This window comes from Atta colombica, unplaced genomic scaffold, assembly GCF_001594045.1.
Source record: "Atta colombica isolate Treedump-2 unplaced genomic scaffold, Acol1.0 scaffold10, whole genome shotgun sequence".
NCBI classification, from domain to species: domain Eukaryota; kingdom Metazoa; phylum Arthropoda; class Insecta; order Hymenoptera; family Formicidae; genus Atta; species Atta colombica.
This window is the reverse complement of record NW_017259184.1, coordinates 557,856-571,722: the sequence shown is the minus strand read 5'-3', so window position 1 is coordinate 571,722 and position 13,867 is coordinate 557,856. Positions and strand designations below refer to the sequence as shown.

Genomic DNA, 13,867 nt, shown 5'->3' with positions numbered 1-13,867 from the left:
TATATATATATATACATAAAAATTTTTCATGTTCCGTTTTCTAGAGAAAAAGTTATATGATACCCTGATCGATAACCTTAGGCCGCTATTTCATTTGTGCGTTTTCGTCGACAAATGTACATAGGATAGAGAGGTTCTTGGATCTCTCTATCTTGTAACCAATCAATAGCCTTGAAAAATTTGTCGTATGACATAAACGTGCAAATGAAATAACGGTCTTATGCCTGTTCTACAATAGAGTCGCAAATTGTAAGCCATAAGAAATTGGCCAATTGCAGTTAAGTGTGAGAAGAATAATCGACTATAATTGGTTAATTTCTTACAACTTACCGCTTATGACTTTATTATAGAATAAGCCTTATCGTGATAAAGACATGTGGAATAGAAAAATGCGGAAGAGAGCCGATTGACTGTTCGAATCACGTATCCTCTATCTCGCATGCTGATTTCCATATCGTGTGATTTCACCCTAATATTAAATTTATCGTACGATAAATCATTTTTTTTTCAAGTATTTCAAGTCTTGATTAGAAAACACAAGAAAAAAAATTAGATCTCTCCATTCTATAGTCAGTCAATGAACTTAAAATCTTTGTCGTACGACAAACAAGTCTAGGGAGTCGATTCTGTATCTTCAAACAAGATGAAAATTACAAAAGTAAAGCAAATTTGTTAGGTGTTGAAATTATCAGTATTCTAATAAATTCGCTCACTTTTGTAATTTTCACCTCGTTTCAAGATACAGAATCGATTCCCATCTACATAATAAGTGTTTTAAGCTTTAAGCTGTAAGAAATTGATCAATTACAGTCGAATACGAGGAGAATAATTGGCCTAAGATTTATTCGCATCGCAAACTCCAACATGCTCCAATATACTCCTACCACAGCTCCTACTGTATCAAGCGCGTTGAAATGAATAAGAGCTATTATGCTGGTAGGAGCATATTACAACATGTTGGAGCACGCGACGCGTGCCTCAACCTCTAGTTTCCACTGAGGGTTAAGCCAGATCAGAATATAGAAACCAATCAACAGTTCCCCTGTCGCTCGACTGTAGTTGGTTGGTTCTTACATTCTGATCCGGATTAAATCCTCGATTTAAACCATGCCTATAATTCATTTCTTATGGCTTAAGATTTAAAAATCTAGATTGTAGATCCGGGGTAATACCAGCAATATTTAAATCTTAAGCCATAAGAAATTCAGCACTTTCAGCACTTCTATCTTTATTTTATGTCTAATGAACTATAAAGACAGAATAATAATTGTAATGTTTTCAGAAATAAATTAAGATCCGAATGTTTAGTGTTCAGATTATCAAATACAAAAAATTTATACAAGAATGCACGTGCAGGGGTACATAGTTCGTTACAATAGAGAACAGGAAATAAATATTATATATCCAGTGAACGAAATTGGGGAGAGAAGAGCGCGTCACGCTCTAGTAACTAAAACTAAAATGATAAAATAACTAGCACGAAATATCACAATAATTATAAACGTTTAAAGCGTGTGAACATTCAAATCGAACGCAGCCACAGTCAAATATGAAAAGAAGAATGGACCATGATTGATCAATTTTTTTTATACTTAAAGCTTAAGTTTAACATTCTAGTCCTGTAAGCTTCATTTTATCTTCCTTCCGTATATAAATTCTAAAGTTTAGTCTAATTATAGAGTTTTACTTATTGTAATGTTATGTTTTAGAGCGCACTCCTGAGTTGTAGAATCAGTGTTAATCAGTTGAACAAATAAAAAGATATTTGTACGAGAAATGATTTAAATAATAAGTTAATCTAAAAAGATTTTTTTTATGTACTGCTTTTTGATGAAGGTTTTAATTCTTAGTTACAGATCTAGAGGAAATCGAGATCATGGCAACCGTAATGGAGGGGTTGGCGGAACTTATTGGAACAGTCAACAACAGAGTCAAAAAGAGTTTGGCACAAAGAAGCAACAAAATCACAAGAAGACTCCGGGCGATTTACTGAAGAAGCCTAGTTGGGATTTGGCAAATTTGCCCAAGATAACGAAGAATTTGTACGTTCCTCACGTTAACATCTTGAACCGAACACCTGACGAGATCAGCAAGTATCATGCGGGCAAGGAGATTACTGTTAAAGGCAACAATACGCCTTCTCCCATTCAAGCCTTCGAAGAAAGCAACTTTCCAGATTACGTGATGGAAGAGATCAGGAAGCAAGGTTTTGCCGAACCCACTGCAATTCAAGCTCAGGGCTGGCCAATTGCACTCAGCGGACGAGATTTAGTCGGAATTGCTCAAACTGGTTCCGGGAAAACTTTGGCTGTAAGTATAACATCGATTAATTGAATTAATTAAATTGTAAAAATTGATATAACATAATTTGAGTAAAACTATTCAGAATCGGTTACTCAATCGTTTAATTAATCAAGAAAGGTGTAGATAGAAAACTTTAGGTCTGGTCTTTATTCCTACATTCTCTAAACTGGTACACATTGTGCAAACGTATACTTGTTTCACTTCAACTTATTGTATTGTGTGCAGTAGTTCAAAGAGTGCAGGAATCACTGAGCGATTAGTGAGCGATTGTCATTATAAATGCACTCAATGTAAATAATCAAAACATCAAATATTTTAACAAAAAGCGCAGATGCAGATTTTTAGATGCATTTTTTAGATGCATATTTGTTTATTTTCATTGTTTTTTTTTTTTTTTTCATTTTAGTATATCCTTCCGGCGACGGTGCACATCAATCATCAGCCTCGTCTCAGTCGAGGTGACGGACCAATTGTTCTGATTCTCGCTCCCACGCGCGAATTGGCTCAACAAATCCAAACTGTTGCACGTGATTTCGGCTCGTCCTCATGCATTCGCAACACCTGCATCTTCGGCGGCTCGCCGAAGGGGCCTCAAGCTCGTGATCTTGAACGCGGTGTGGAGATCTGTATCGCAACACCTGGTAGACTGATCGATTTCCTCGAGAAAGGTACCACAAATCTGCGCAGGTGCACATATCTGGTTTTGGATGAGGCTGATCGAATGCTGGATATGGGTTTCGAACCACAGATACGCAAAATCATCGAGCAGATTCGACCTGATCGGCAAGTTCTCATGTGGTCCGCCACTTGGCCCAAAGAAGTGCAAGCGCTCGCCGAGGATTTTCTCAGTGATTATATCCAGATTAATATCGGGTCCTTGACTTTGGCGGCCAATCACAACATTCGGCAGATTGTTGAGATCTGCCAAGAACATGAGAAGGAAATGAAACTATCACAATTGTTACGCGAAATTGGGACCGAACGCGGCAGCAAAATGATCATTTTCGTGGAAACGAAGAAGAAGGTGGACGATATAACGAAGACAATTAAACGGGAAGGCTGGTCTGCAATCTCAATCCACGGCGACAAATCACAGCCGGAGCGCGATTACGTTCTATCGGAATTTCGCAACGGGAAAACTATGATCTTGGTCGCGACAGATGTAGCAGCACGCGGCTTGGATGTCGAGGACGTAAAGTACGTTATCAACTTTGATTACCCCAACAGCTCCGAGGACTACATCCACAGGATCGGCAGAACCGGTCGCTGCCAGAGCGCAGGCACTGCCTATGCTTACTTCACACCGAATAATGCAAGACAGGCGAAGGAGTTGATCGCAGTGCTAGAGGAGGCCGGTCAAGCTATAAACCCACAATTGGCGGACATGGCGAATTCTGTCAGGAATCAATACGGCAAGGGACGGCAACGGTGGAGCCACGTACGTGGAGGCAACAAGGATAACATTTCTCACGGAAGTCCTAGAAACAACATTAGCCCGACAATAAACAATTGGCAGCATATGTTGCAGGCGAATCAACAACAACATCACAACCAAATGGTTCAGGAGAAAACCGTGGCACGTGGTCATCAGCGCAACAATGGCTATCAAGTTAATCGGCAGAACAATTATCAACCACAACATTCCTATCAGCAGCAGCACCAGCAACGACAATCCATTACTGGCTATCAGAACAGCTACCAGGCGACTAACAACACATGTCAACCTACACATCAGGGCGCTACTAGTGCGCCCAGATACCAAGGCAGGACTGGATACCAGGGTAATCGTTTCCAAAATAGGCAGAATGGCTTCAGCGGCAATCAGAGCGGGCCCAATGTTTACTCAATGCCGCCGCCGTTCATGATGCCGTCTAGTGGACACGCGGACTCTGGGATTCAAAATCTTGTGAACAACAAGTTTTTCCAGACCAACCGACCGCCGCCCAACGCTGGTGCCTGCGCATACCAATCGATGGGCTACGGCCAGTTTCAGGCAGTGCCGCCGTACGGCTATCCGTATCCACCCACGCCGGTGCAGCAGTGACGCCTTCCACGATGCAAGACCATCGGGGTACGGGCTAAATGAAAAGTAAGTATGTCCCGCCTATCGGGCTTTATTCAATCGCTCTTACGTTGAATAATGAATCCAATTTATTATGATAGACTGTCGATAAAGATAAATTAAGGCTGCGTTCCGAGAGCGCGCGTATCATTACTATTGTGTCATTCTATCTTTATTGTTCAAAACAATGAACATAAAGGATGGAATCATGCAACAGTGCTGATGAGTGATCTTTACATCTACAATCCTATCCCTTCATCTTCTCTGTTAAAAGGCAATATTGTAATTAATATGTACTTGTAAACAAGACGCGTGCAAGTTTGCGAGCATCAAGAACTGTATGCAAAAGAAGAGAGTGTAGAATTTTTTAAATTTAAAAATTCCACGCTCTAAGCAAGAACGTAGTAAAACGCAAATTTTTATTTTTACAACACAGATGTGATCACACTCTTGAATATGATAAAATAAAATGCGCGCATAAGAATGTACATATGAAGATCAATCTTTGAATGATTTTACTTTTCAATGATTTTATCTTTACAAATCTGTGTTCAAATATGAACACGATATAATCTCTTAATGATTAGCATTATTGATGAAAATGATGCTCTAAACTCATGGTTTTGCATCTTTTTGAGCCAGTACATTCTTGGCATGTGGAGATTATACACATAAAGACTTATAAAGCGCGCTCTCCGAACACAGCTTAGAAGCAAAGTTTTATTTTGTAATTTGCTATATTTTCTGAGTTACATTCGCGCACAGCGCTTCAAACAATTGCAATCTCAGGATTTATGCTTTGGAAATTTTAACACCTTCTAAGAAGAAATTAACTTTGTTAATAAAAGAAATTATCTAGACTTTTTTATACTCTTTTTTTTAACTCGAAAAAGATTCGAGTATAAAAACGTGCCTTTTGTTTGAATGAAATAACAACCTTGATTTTTTATTTCCCGTTAACACCGACACCTTAATGTCGGCAGTCTATCATATTATTTTTAATGTAATACTTATTCTCATTTTCTTTTTCATTTATTTTTTCTGGAATAGTGCCCAGTCGATTTAACAATTTGAGTTCAATGTTGAGATATTAAGACGCATGATAACTCGCGTCACTGCCAAAACTTGGAAGCGCACAAGAAACTCGAGATTGAATATAGGGTGTGTTATTGCTTTTGTTATTGTATTAAATTATAAAATAATTGTCGCAATTACATAGGCAAACTTTCAAATCTCACTTCCAAAAATTTGGCATTTTTTTTTATTTGATATCGAATTATTAAAAGCATAAAAAATGTATATAAAAAAAATATAAAAATTATTAAATTGAAAAAGTTATTACTTTATAAATGTATGTACTAAATTGTTTATTTATATAAATCACATGAGATTATTTTATATTAATTATTTTATTTATGGCATGTATATAAACATCTATTTTTTGTTGTTCTCTTTTTTACTTAAGAAGCTTGACGAATTAAATGGATTTAAATTGTTAAATTGGCAGAAATAATTAATGTATTAATTAAGAAATGCATTGATCGGCACATTTCAGTTTTTCAAATTCTATATGTAGTATTAGCAACGTTAACAGAGCGTACACGTTATAATATCGATTCTAGATGTTAACCATCGTGTTGATGGTTCACGAATCCCTCTACTCTATAACTGAGAATAAATAATAATCCTCTTATGCGAGTATTATTGTAGCAACATTATAAATGCTTTTTTCCGAAATGCACGAAACATATAGAAGGGGGTGGATTAAGACTATATATCAGATCTACTAATTTATAATTTATTTATATATAGTTCGCGTGATTACACATACGCAGAAAAAATACCCAGGAAATAAAAACGCGCGATATGCTCTAATAGGAAGGAAATTTGTAAGGCCTTTTGCATAAAAATTAAGCCGTTTTTTATGTGCTCTGGCATAACGAACAAATTGTCGTGCCCTTTGTTTCGGGAACGGGAAATTACAAAAGAAAAAGAGAGAAACGAAGCAAAGAAATAAGACAGAGAGAGAAAGACAAATTAGAACAAGCTAAGAATGTCTATTTATCTATAAAACAGCTTCACTTACAGGAACTAAACCAATCTTGGACACTCTATTTCTCTCTCTCTCTCTCTCTCTCTCTCTCTCTCTCTCTCTCTCCCCGATACAACTAATCGTAGCGTTAAAAATAAGTATCTCATGCTCCGATGATCTTATAAAAATTCAAACGAGCTTTGAGATCTCTGGATTCTTAAAAGTCTGAATCATCAATGGCTTCCGGATATCTGGAACTTATATAGGACTTCTGAGTCCACAGAACTTTGATCTTGAATGTTTCGAGTTCTAAATATTGTTACATTGGACTCGAATGACAAATTTTAACTTCTAAAAATTCTCAGACCATTGATTTTCTCCGGAGTTCTTCACTCCAGAAGATTCTTGCCCTAAAATTCTAATTCAAGTCTTAGATATTCTAATACATTTGGAATTTTTCTCATACATTTCAAGATACATTCTAATATATTTATAGAGACTTTTCTCTATGTATAGAACATATTCTAAAATGTATTCTACTTATTCTACTTAGAGATCTTTTTCTCGGATACCACTACATTCTTGAACTCTGATATATCCTTCGTCCTTCTAACCTAAGTTCGTGAATTCCAATTTTTGAGTGTCCTCTGCAAATATTAAGTATTTAACTTCTTCGACTCCGGTCGAAGTTCAGAATCCAGAGACCTCTGGCAAAGTTTGAACGCTGGATCCTTGAAGACATGCAGATGGCTTTTAGAGGACAACGTAAATTAAGCACGTAGTCAAGATGGCTGTGTACCTCGATGCAAAGTTTGATACCTTATTTTTATATATATATCGAAAGTGATTTGTTGTTGAACCAACGAATAATTATATGATACATTGTTGTTTGATGTTTATGCAATTGGCCACTGAGTGGTCTTGTCTCTGCGCACCGTTCGCGCAGGATGGCCGCCATCGAAACTAATCCCCAAATTCAGTTGTACCTGCTATTTTAGTTACAAGCAACCAAATTACTGCGCCGCGTCACCTCCTATCACTCCGAACAATAATGTTTATGCTACTTTTTGCTAATGCTTCATCCTTCAACCAGTAACTTACTTCGTTTCCCTTACTTGATTTCATGATTGGGCGGACTTAAAGAATTTTAAGTTTCGAGCTTATGTTTCTTGGAGCATTATGTTCTTCAAAATTCAGGATTCTTGAGTCCTGAGATTAGAAGTTCTAATTCTAAAACTTTTGTTCTTTTTATTTTGAATTTTTGAGTGTAACTTTTTCCTTGGACAAAAACAAGCTAAAATGTTCGAATTTGTAATTCAGAGCCTGAAGAACCTATTGTTTCGCGGAGTCAGACGATACTGGTTGAAAGCTGAATCATCTTACGCATAATGAATTAAGGATATAACATATTGTTGTATTCTGAAGCAACCCTTTGTGGTATCGGAGGACGTTTTTTGATCAGCATGCCCGATTAATAATTATTAAACTAACGAGATTGGCGCACGCTGTTGGGGCATATGATATATTTTATTAGCAGCGTGTAGCAATTTTGCGAGCCTCCAGATTACTCTGCACATACCACCGTATATCATGTAATTATCGAGAAAGAAATAGAAAGAGACAATGATTTTAAAAAAATGAAAGAAAAAGAGAAGATAATTCTCTGGTCTCAGTTAGAAAGAAAGACAGCTAGTATAAGATTTCATTAATTTCTTAAAGAGCATTTATTTCATTGACTTTGTTTCTTAATAACAAACTAATATAATAGCTAATCATACCGTTTTAATAACTATTATTAATTATCTTATCTTTAGACTTTTTGTTTCCTTAAGTTTCATTTCTTTCTGAATATTTCTACTAATCTCAATCAGTTAAAGATTTTGCTCTTTTCATTCAAACTTTCTGAACAGGCCAGAGAATCGATATCGGTAAATAAATGTAGGAACGCTCTCGCGCAGGAACGCTATTAATTAATGATTGTTAATTGTTGCCGCGTGGCGATTATTCACTCGCGAGACTCGCTTTTATAAAATAATTAACAACTCGTCACGCACACACAGTGTACGAAATACTGGGACGCGAAAGTCCCAATTTACAGAAAAATCCCAATCGACTCGTTTAGATTCGCGTACTCTAGGTACGTACTCGAATATGATCCGTGGATTGATTTCGGACATCGTTAATTGTCGTAAAATCTCTGGTGTTTTTTATGAAAAAAAAAAAGAACGATAGTCAATAATGTTCAACGAAATGGGATATATTCGTGGTTCCTGGATCGGGATGCTCGTGTTCTTGGATCCTTGCATTTTTGAAGGTTCATATTTCTGGATTGCTAATATCTCAGCTTTGTTCTTGTTTAGCGGATGGATCTTAAGAACAAAGTAAAAAACACAGGATTGTTAAAGTTGCTGAATCTTTTAATGCTCCAAATCTTAGTTTTGTTAAGATTCCTTAATTCCTCGAAGATCTGGAATTGAAAAGTATCAGTATTTTGATACCGAAAATTATCCGAACGAAATTCTGATAGGAATGTTAAAGCTCTCAAAGATCAAAGAGTTTCAGAACAAGAAAAGTTTCGAGTTGCGACACCTTGGAATAACTTCGGAAATTTGAGATTTCATGAGTCTAGCATCTTTTTGGAATTATAGGAGATTTTGAGCTTTAGGAATGCGATTAAAATTGCTTTAAAATCTCTTCATTTTTTTGGATTCTTAAAATCTTACTTCTTGTTGCAGAACATAAGTACTTAACAACTGTGGCAGATTTCATCATTTTAATGCTTGCTCTTCTGTTCTCCCTCCTCAAAAAGGTGTTTCTGAAAAGGACACGTTATGTGGTTTTATCCCTGGAAGATTAGATTTGTTTGCTTCGATTTCTTTGATCGCTGAATCTTCGAATTGAAGGATCCTTGGATTCTAGGATTTTTGATCGACGAATATTGAGCTCGACGCGCCTACTTTGTCAATCTGACTGCGTACGTCGACGAATAGTGATATAATAATAGGAAAAACGTATGTGTTGCGAGCATGAAAAAATACTGAATACTCTCGCGCATTGCGTATGCCCGCTATCAAATTGCGACAATTTTGGAATGATCGGAAAGAAATAATACAATCTAATTTAATATAAAATTAATTGACCGATATTAATATTAATTAATTAATTAATGTTTAATCGATGAAAGACCATCAATATTGGAACAGTCATTATTAACTTATGGTATCTGCATTTTATTTTGTTCTAAAAAGTTATTTACATTTTGCTGCATAATAATTATTTCGATTATATTTTTATATAATATGTTTTATATAATATGTTATATAATTTATATAATTTATTATATAATTTATATTTTATATAATTATGTTGTATTATTATATAATATTGTATTATTATATAATATATTTAATATTATTTTATGATTATATTATTAAGCATTTAAAAATTGTCTTTTTAATATTTTTTCTTTTCCTTTCTTCCTGCTTGTCTTTAAATAAAATAGCATTTTTAATGAAATAACAATGTTAGATAGCGGGTGTACGCGTAGCTCTGTGATATGTAAGACGTAGCATATTTCTAGCTCTTACCTATTATGCATCATGATTAAAGTAAGGAATGTATCTCATCAGTTTTATACGCGGTATCAGTCATCGGGTCTTAATGATGCTTAATGCAGGATCGTCGATATCTATTTAGCTAACAGGAAAGAAAAGGGAAACGACACCGAGCGCACTTTTCTCTCACTTTCCTAGAATAAACAATATAACGATGAGCTATAGTTGATATATCTGATTAGACTGTGTAAAAAGTTTTTTTCCAATGAAAAGATAACAAGACGATAACATTGCTATAAGATTAATCGATGTGCACTACAGTTTCAATATGTAGGTGCAAGACCCTGGCTTCCAAATGATCGAAGCTTATCACACCACTTAAAATCGTGGCTATGTGCGAACAGGGAAGACAGGGATTCGTTACAGTAAGTTTGAAATTACTTAACACATTTGAGATCGGTAATATAGTCCTACATCATTTCAAATTCTGCTATAAGATTAATAATATTGACATTGTTGTGAATAATATACGCATCATTTTGTTAACAATATAAATAAAAATTAACAACTTTATACCAAGTAATATATCACTGTTTCAAAATTTTTCAGTTTTCCGAACAAGGAAATGGTCAAATCTTTTTAGATCTCCAAATTCTCAGAAATACTTTTTATATAATCTAATAAGTAATTATTAATTAACTATTATTGAGTTAGAGCGTTCGCATATATTTTTATTAACTGCAATTGTATTCCAAATAAAAATTGTGAAGTAAGATTTCTTAAATCTTTACAATGAAAATTTTCAATTTAATTAAAGGGTTAAAGTGGGTTATAAGAGTTAATTTATATATATTTTTTGAGGTGTAATGATAATATCAAATAAAAAATGGCTTTTATTAAGGGGCCAAGAAGTTTTTCAAGACAGTTTCTTATCATATCTTCGTGCGATCATAATTCCATGAATGTTTGGTGCTTGCGACTACACAATGTTTATCCTACATTATCATTATCATAATAAATATTACTCTTGATATTTAATATTTAGTCTTTTAGCAATCGCACTGTTAATTTAAATTTAAGTTATACATTCAAGCGGTTAAGTTAGTGGAATTTTAACTTAGTCTTGCATGTATTAATAAAATACACGCATTTATATTTTGAGATTGAAATTATTCTCCACAATCATCATTGAGTGTATTCCAAAATAATTTAGATAATCTCAGGATAAATATAATCCCATATATTTTGCTGATATGCGATTTATGTTTTCTGTTTGTTGAATTTTTCGTTTTGTTTCCATTTAAATCAGAACTGAATTTGAGTTATGAATTCTCGAGCATTGTGGATAGCAGATTAGATCGCCATGTTGTTTGAATTTTTCTTGATTGCTCACATCTTATTCAGAACTATCCATTGAATTGGTGTGATATCAGTGATCGACGAACCCCTTATCATAGAGCCGAGAATCGGTAATTGATTTCTGCGATGGAACAGAATCAGTATACAATCGTAGTTCAGGAGAATATCCTCCTCTACTTCTTTTCTTCTTCTTCGTGATAAACACTGTGATATCACGTAAATAAACATTTTAATTAATCGCAAGCATAAATATCATAAATATCGTAATATTATAGAAGCTATTCTTTTTTTACACACAAAGACTGAATCTCGCCAGCTTGTATATGAATTTAATAACCCTCTCCCTCCCTTCCCTCTCATTCCTTCATATTTCACCTAGACATGTGTCGATCAACGACGAAAGGGTTGCGATATTTTTTTTTCTTTCAATCAATCTCACCATGCACCAAAATTATCAGTTGTATAGACTTGCGGTCTTAGCGGTGTCGGAATAAACATAAAGAAGAATCGTCAGATCATCCATTCGCTTATAATTGTTATAAAGGGGGAAAAATGTTGCGATCTTTTTATCACCGACCGCACACATGCGCTGTGTTGTATAACGACGAAATACTGTTAATAGTTTATTTAAACATTTCGTGTGATTTTCCGTCCCAAATGGTCATATTGTTATTATTAGTTTCGATTGTTCATATTATCCACTTTGTTAAAAAAATATTTGCGATCTTCAAATACTTTATAATCGTATAGAGACTATAAGATTCTTCCTTTCTTTCTTTGAAGTTATCTTATATCTCCGTAGTTTTTCGTATTATATGGAATCTTCATTTGCGTCTAGGGTGTTCTAAGGAGGAAACGCATTACAAGGTAATGCATTATATGTATAATTCCAGACGTTTTAAATGTTTTATTTAAAAAAAAATGCCCCTACTCTCTCCTTTAATTCGTTAGCGAAACAGTATTTAAGTCCGAAGTGTTCAGCAATTTTCCACGTGCATATAGCGATGAGTTAAAAAACGTGTGAATCAAATTCATTGTATTAATTATATTAATAATAAAAACTCATGAAAATTAATGAAATCCAAGTGAAAGGAACTCTCGTTCAAGATGCGAGAGAAAGAATGGATTTCCTCACATGTGAATAATAGATTATATCCGTTTGAAAACAGTCCTAAAGTCTTGGAAGAGACTGCAATGTAGTACATTTACTTTAAAACGTACTTTTACAATCCAACAGATAATATTTTTTAACTTAATACATAAAGCCGCTTAAGTTGTAGGGCATTTGTAAGCTTGATGAATGGCAATCACGGTCGTTTCAATTCCCGTCATTGCGCGAAACCCAACGGACTAATGGACGAACGATCGAGTTGTTCAACTTTCAGCGTTTCGATTTTACGTTCGTTTATACCGCGTCCCGTCTGAACTCGCAATAAGATAAAATGATACAATTTCGAACATGGAACAATTCTGAACGAAATAAAATCCAATTTTGAATCCAATTTTTCATTTCTATTTACATTAATGTCCATTTCTACCAATGTAGATTAACTTTAACCTTGATTTAATTTAATTTAATTTTTTCATTTTTTTCTGGTTTCTAAAAAAGAATAAAGAGTAAATTAAACCAAGATTAAAATTGATTTAGAAATAGACATAAATCGGTTAATATGCATCCGTATGAAATTGATACGGACTAAATATTCGATACGTCCCTATTTACACTAATATATCTCAAAACGGATTAGATTAGGTGACAGGTAATTAGATGTTTTCTCTATTTTGCGAGACATAAAACCTCTCTAATTATAACTTTACTTTAACAGCAATGAAAAGTTTAATATACGATCCGAAACGAATCAATTTTTTACCAAAGTTACCTTGCAGATTAGTTGCCTGTCAAAATTATATATTATAAGAAATGAAAATCTTAATATAATAACTTGATGACTTTCTTTTTTTAAAAAAAAACAAGTAAAACTCTATAATAAAAGTAACGCAAAAGTCCGCTTAATATAAATTGGATCTAATAACCGTGTATCATATTAAAAAATTATTAATTATATTAAGTATTTATTAAATGATAGACCTATTAGATCTATAGTGGCGATCGAAACAGTCAATAGAAAAACGCAATTGTCAGCATTTTTTTTTAAAAGAAATGCGCTACTTTTATTAATATAGAACTTTAACTACAAGATACAATTTTGATGGGGCTCTCTGACAAAAGATGGCGATTATGGCACCAAAAGTACCAAGAGGAAAAGATCAAAGTTGAATTTTGAAAATTTAATTCAAATCTTATTTTGTTCAGAATTGTACAATGCTTGAAATTGCATCATCTTATCCTACATTGTTCTAGTAATTAGCGAGCGACTAAAACGTAAAGACCGCCGAACTGAGGAAAACGAGCCACATAAGATAATCGAATCGAACCGCCACGAGATAAGCGAGGTGGAGAGTAAAAAAAATAATAAAGTATGTGCCGAAGATGTAACCTGTTGCTCTCAAAAAGTATCGCGATTATTAATCCTCTTTGCCGGCGCACCTCGGAAC

At 34.4% G+C, this 13,867-nt stretch overlaps 1 protein-coding gene across 2 annotated transcripts in view; it reads left to right on the top strand.

Annotated features, from left to right (window-relative positions):
• The window catches only part of LOC108684064 (DEAD-box ATP-dependent RNA helicase 20-like), an 11,235-nt gene extending 6,858 nt beyond the window's left edge, over window positions 1-4,377 (top strand). The window contains exons 2-4 of one of the 2 annotated variants that reach the window (XM_018188115.1): window positions 1,851-2,310; window positions 2,711-3,742; window positions 3,833-4,377. In XM_018188115.1, the coding sequence (XP_018043604.1) occupies window positions 1,851-2,310; window positions 2,711-3,742; window positions 3,833-4,348 (2,008 nt within the window). In that variant the 3' untranslated portion in view covers window positions 4,349-4,377. Of the gene's footprint in view, window positions 1-1,850; window positions 2,311-2,710 lie in introns of both variants that reach the window. The other variant, XM_018188105.1, reaches the window with a different exon arrangement.
• The last annotated feature ends 9,490 nt before the right edge of the window (window positions 4,378-13,867 follow it).